Source organism: Varroa jacobsoni, unplaced genomic scaffold (assembly GCF_002532875.2).
Source record: "Varroa jacobsoni isolate VJ856 unplaced genomic scaffold, vjacob_1.0 scaffold_242, whole genome shotgun sequence".
NCBI lineage: Eukaryota > Metazoa > Arthropoda > Arachnida > Mesostigmata > Varroidae > Varroa > Varroa jacobsoni.
Genome location: NW_019213144.1, coordinates 262,635 through 268,473, shown reverse-complemented (window position 1 = coordinate 268,473; position 5,839 = coordinate 262,635). Strand labels below are relative to the sequence as shown.

Here is a 5,839-nt window from a genome sequence, read left to right as displayed (position 1 = left end):
ATAGCTTCGTTTTCGGGAATCATACATTGAAACCAATATTCGTTAGATTGTATTTTCGCACGAAATCCTGCTTCGACCCGTAGGTTAGTTCCTTAAGGAAGCGTGAACAAGTATAACCTCCTCACATTTTCGTCCTCGTTAAGCTCTTTAATTGGCTTCAAAGTCGTCTATTGAAAATGCGGAACGAGGACTACTTCTGGACGCGTTCTCCCCAGGCGCGGTATATGAACAATGGCCATACTTCGAAGATCGGTGATAAATCAGCGTTACTGGGCTGCAAGCATGTAGTTCGCGAAGCCAAAATAGAGACTGTGTGCGAAAAGCTTTCCAAGAAAATGGTAATCAAATGATTATAGCGTACTAAACTTTCCAACTTATTATTATTTTAGTTCTATTTATTCAGTTCTATTTATTCCATTTATTATTCAGTTCAATAAGATTTACATGCTTGCTAGTAGTACATTAGTTTCAATAGCACAGCGTTTTCATTTAGCAAGAAGGTGAGTACGCTCTTATAGCCATTGATAATTCTATCGGGCTGGTGTGCCACTAGACAAACATTGCACGCTTCAAAGCCCTTACTTAGCAACACACTTTGGCTTAGGTTGTCCGTATCGTAAGGGGAAATACCTTTCTAACATGAATGGCCTTCTTGGAATGGAAAATGCTAGTAGAAAATACTTTGTAGAGGAGATCTTCACTTGACTATAGACCACGTAGGCAAGGTTGATTTAAGTTACCTTAAAAAGCCAAATAGAAATGCACTAGATAAAGTAACTGTAAGCCATACCGCACACGAATTCGCGACGGCTTCTCGTTAAGTGGAACGCTTAGAACTATTAAGTGGCGTGATTTTATCGTGTTTTTAACTGGCTTTAGAATTATACTGATTATTTTCTTTCTGATCGCCCACAACTTACCATGTACTTACTTACTTACTTACTTACTGTACGTCTAGTCAAATGAAGCTAAAGTCATTTCTGGATTCTTGCGCACTCCGTACGCGCTCGTCCATCCTATCGTGTCGCGCCTCTATCTAAACGCGCAGCATATTCGAGATCACATCGCTACACGAAACGTTAACGGCGTGCGAGCATCCTCACACCAAATACGTTGTACTTTTGCGGGAGATTGAAGATGGCGATGAATAAGAAGTGCTTCTCAACACTTGTTAACATCTACGATGCATATACCGCTCGTTGTTGAAAGCAGCAGGACTCTATTCAGCGAACGGTTCGGTTCGATTAAAAGATGGCTATATAATAACGTATCATTAGCAAGGCATTTACATGGTCATTCAACACCGCACAAGACACCGCTTACTTACGATAGAAGTGTTTATGGATGTTTAGATATAGGTTTAACTGTATTTACGGTAATTGTAAACGTGGGGTGAGATTCATTTAGCTGATCGGTGGACATTACTTTAGACCAACGGCAAGAATGACGCTGAAGTGGCTACAATCATCACCAGTTCAGCGTTGAACCTGGAACATAGGTAGTGGGATTGGCGCTATTTTCCGTATCACCAGCCCCTTGTAAAGCCCATTTACACTACTGAACAAGTCAATATAACCTCAGTACTTAATCGAATTTGTTCAATTGTTGCGCAGAAAAACACAGTTGTACATTTCTTAAGCTATATTTCGTGAGGGCCTTACGTATAGCTTTATGATAGGACTGATCATCATATCTATTTAATTCGTGTCATATAATCTAAATCGTTCAATCAATGAGAAGTTGCTTAAGCGAATAAATAGGAGCATGGTTTTGTTTAAAACACACAATCATGAACAACCAAGATCTATCTGCTCGCATTTGTTAATATTAGAAGGAATGTTATTTGTCTTACCTGATCCAGGCCGAGAGAAGCCCAAAATGAAATTCCGCGCGTAATCTTTGCCGAGAGGCAGTAATGAAATTTAGCCTCATAGATGCGTATCGGAAAGCGTAGGACAATGCAGACGTTAACGAGCTTTTGCTATCAGCGCTGTTCGGATATCCCGATTTAGGTCGGTTCAAAACGGGAACGGGTAGCATTCCACTCTTGACTAGGTATGAGAGCCAGTATTGCATAAACCCAAGGAGTATATGTTGGGGTCACGTTCGATGTCCGCTGTACTGTTATGCACTCTACGGCAGAATTAAGCAGATATATGTGTTCTCGACTTTTGTATTAGTTGAAATGCACACAGTCTTTGGATAGTCCCGCGACCTTGTAAGAAATTAATATCTAGACTTGAAAATTTCGAAAGAGGCCTATCATGCAGTATCTGTTTTTTCTTTTTTCAAAAATATATACTCAAATGGCACACGTTTAAAAAAGGGAAGATACATCCACAAATTTAACTCTAATGGCGCTAAAGGTTGGCTGAAATAAAGAAGGACTGCCCACGGCTAGGACGATATTTGATTCTCTCTCTCTCTCTCTCTCTCTCTCTCTCTCTAGAGATACTTTTTTGCGAAACTTTTCTTTATTTTTAGTAAATGTTATCTAACTATATTTTTAAATACTTGACCTCCTAAACACCCTGTAATTGTTTTCTATTTTCTACTAAACTAGTAATCAGTATTGTTGCAATAGTGAGATCACCACTTCTCTTAGGTTATTTTAAATTATAGGTTATTAAAATAATAGGTTACCTTCTAAATATACGACTCCGTCGTTCTATCGATTTATTTGTTAAACAGTACGCAAGTTGAGCACTAATTGTACGTATAGCTTCAGTGTCACCGATTTCGTCATTTACTGAGCGTTTAAGGTCAATATCCAGCAACGCCCTGTAGTTTGCGGCGAAAGGCAATGATAACGATATACATGCATCGTGGTCAACCTGAAAACACTGTATATTATAGTCCCTAAATGGAGGAAAACAATAAGGCAATAATAATTCCGTTAAATAGTTTTTTGATACTCACGAAGATTGTTCTGGTGGCAGCTGTAACTACAGCAACATTAATGTCGCAACTATACCGCTTTCTATGACGCTTTCTAGGCACAGCCTAATTACATTAAGCTGTTATGAAAATGGACGAGTTGATAAAAGCGAACGTGCGATGAGAGGTCTCTTTTACCGTAAAAGTTCGCCTAATCATGAAGCCCACGCTAATATCGGTACGAACGCACTGCTCAAAACATTAGGAGCCTCAAAGGTTTCCAGTGAAGGACACATCGCGTTGGTATTTAGTGTAAGAATGACCCATACGCCGCGGCAAGAACTACCACTGATGTGTGGAAGCGGATGCATCGCAAAAGGAAATTTCCTATTAGCGATCCCTGAGGTGTCGTCTCAAATAATTTATAGGCATTTTTTTGAAGCTGGAGGCGGTGTTAACGGTTCAGAGGTGATCCTCCGAAAGGAGTGTAGCGGTATACGGTAATAGTTTTGCAGTTTGACTTCCGTAGAAGAACTGATAGTGTCAGGAATAGGTCACAATAAACGTGTCAGGCAACGCATGCGAAATGTTACCTTCAGGAAGCTACGACTCATTCTATCCAGTTACCCGCCGATAATCCGATGAGCTCCACGTGGATAGCTTACACATTAGATATAATTTACGTCAAGAATCAGCTACTGTTATTTGCAGTATTGTATAAATACGTATACTTTACTAACAACTATAATAATCTAACATCAGCAGGGAGAAATATAGTTACTAAAGTATTATATAATAAATTACTCAGTCAATATATATTATCAAATATTATACTTTTACCGCACTATTCTGACATAATGGTACGTTATTGGATTATTAGATTACACTACAATGCAATAATATTTTGAAAAAAAAAAGTTAAGTTATACCAAGAAAGTTCTGATCGAACCGCTACGATTGTTAGCTAATAGGTCTTGTGTCGATAAACCACTTTTGTGGGCGGGGGAAGGGTGTTTTTCGGCCTTCCTTTGCATTAATTTCATCTTGGGATTAGATCATTTCAATCTAAAAAAGCTCAAACGTAAATACTGCCAGATATTTTGAGATGATGTTACCCAGAATATAATGGATCTAACTGCTGAGCTGCTTCGTACGAAACAAGATCAACAGCAGCAACAGTAACAACATGACATCAACAGCAGACGAAACGGTCACATTCAGCATACCGTTGGCGGCGTTTGTTAGCGTTTGGTACCAGCTTTCGACATCATTGTCAGTCTTTTCATATGACAAGTTTGTTTAGCAATCAATATCCTCGAGGTCTGCTTTTTCTGCGTCCCGTTTGAAGAACACAACAACGAGTTGTCCCATCGCAGTGTCCGTTCGAGTCTTGAAGACTTTTTTCTATTTGCAGCACAACTTCTGGCATCGTCGCAAGCCATCGTTATTTCACCGCCAAGATGGTTTTCAATACTGTCAGTAGTTGAATTTGCTCGTGTCCAGTTGTCCGCCCTATCTCCCCTACAGTCAAGATGTTGGCGCAGGCCTTTTGAAGAAGTCTTTCGTAATTTCACCCGCCCCCGAAAACGTTTCGAACTATTTACATGGTCGTGCAAGTTAATGCTTTTTTCGAATTGTTAGCAGATTAATTGTCATAGCTTCTACGCTTGTCGAGAAAGCCAATCATAACTGCCGCCGTTGCTGCTACACTCATTCATCAAATGGGTCGACTGCTCCTTTCTCTGCAATAGCAGAAAACAGCTGCCACAGCCATGACGATCCGCGACTATATGCGCTCAAAGAATCAACGGGATGATCATGGTAAGCACCTGTTATTATGTTAATGCATCTTTACTACAGTATTATTCTATTAGTGGGTGCTTACCTGCGCCTGCAAAACACAGCGAATTTATAGACCCGCTCAATATTGAATACTGGGTTATTTTTATTTGGTATCAACATGAGGACACCGAAAGCCTGAGGGGAACATGCGTTACTTCGAACCGCTTGTAACCTTTAGGTTTTAACGATAGAAAGTTCCGTGTCGTTGCTTACTGAAAAATTGCTTAGCTTAATATTATCCAACATTATATTTGTTAAAATAAATTGAACAGGAATCAGTCTGTTTTTCGAGGTTTCTAGGAATTCTAGGAAAAACCGGAAGAGTTGCAAGTCAGGGATCTGTTATGTGTTTTCGTTGTGTTACCCACGTTGTAATGAAAGTGTCGTGTGTCCAGAAATATTTTAGAAAGACTAAAGCCATTGGGAAATATGTTTTTGACACACTTATTATGATTATTAAGGACGATATTTTTGTTGGCGCTTAACACACTTCCTTGGTAGAACTTCGAGGCACGGTAACTCCAGCACAGGTGCGTACTCGTGTAACATTGTTTTAATCTGTCATTATTTTTATAGCGTTGACGAAGCAAAGCATCTTCCGATGCCGTGGCTATTGTCGTAAGTCGAGGTTGACGTAAGCGAGACGTTCTGCCACGCAATGTTGAAGGCTATCCGCTCGACATTATCCTTGTCCTGTAACTTGAATAAGGAGATAGCCACACGAATTGGCATAAGTTTGCCGGTAGGGGGGGTGCCTCAAACTTCCGTTCGTGATACACACAGCGTCAGGAATGGTGGTCTAATGAATTTGCTTGAAGAGCAGTCATTGTGGAATCTGATTAAGTCAATGTTTAGCCATGCATCATACACGTTATACGACCATTGGGCCTTTAACCAGCTCCAGATTGTTGCTGAGTTGCGAATTACATCTGAGGATTATCTCTACTCTGTGAGACATACTCTCACCGGTCGAATGGCCATATGTCGCATACTACGCCGTAAAATCGCCAGGCCTCACCGCAGAATCTTCGAGATGGAAAAAAAGTGTTGGCATAGGGTATCTTTCTGTGTGCAGGTTTGCATCACGATTCAACAGCCTCTCTTGCTATTCACTATGCTT

The 5,839-nt window shown here is 40.2% G+C and overlaps 1 protein-coding gene across 3 annotated transcripts in view; it reads left to right on the top strand.

Moving 5' to 3' along the window:
- Positions 1–3,831: 3,831 nt before the first annotated feature.
- The window catches only part of LOC111273982 (ribosomal protein S6 kinase alpha-4), a 7,672-nt gene continuing 5,664 nt past the window's right edge, over positions 3,832–5,839 (top strand). For 2 of the 3 annotated variants that reach the window (XM_086967482.1, XM_086967483.1), the window contains exon 1: positions 5,691–5,794. In XM_086967482.1, the coding sequence (XP_086823608.1) occupies positions 5,693–5,794 (102 nt within the window). In that variant the 5' untranslated portion in view covers positions 5,691–5,692. Of the gene's footprint in view, positions 4,699–5,690; positions 5,795–5,839 lie in introns of those variants that run through there. The other variant, XM_022856032.2, reaches the window with a different exon arrangement.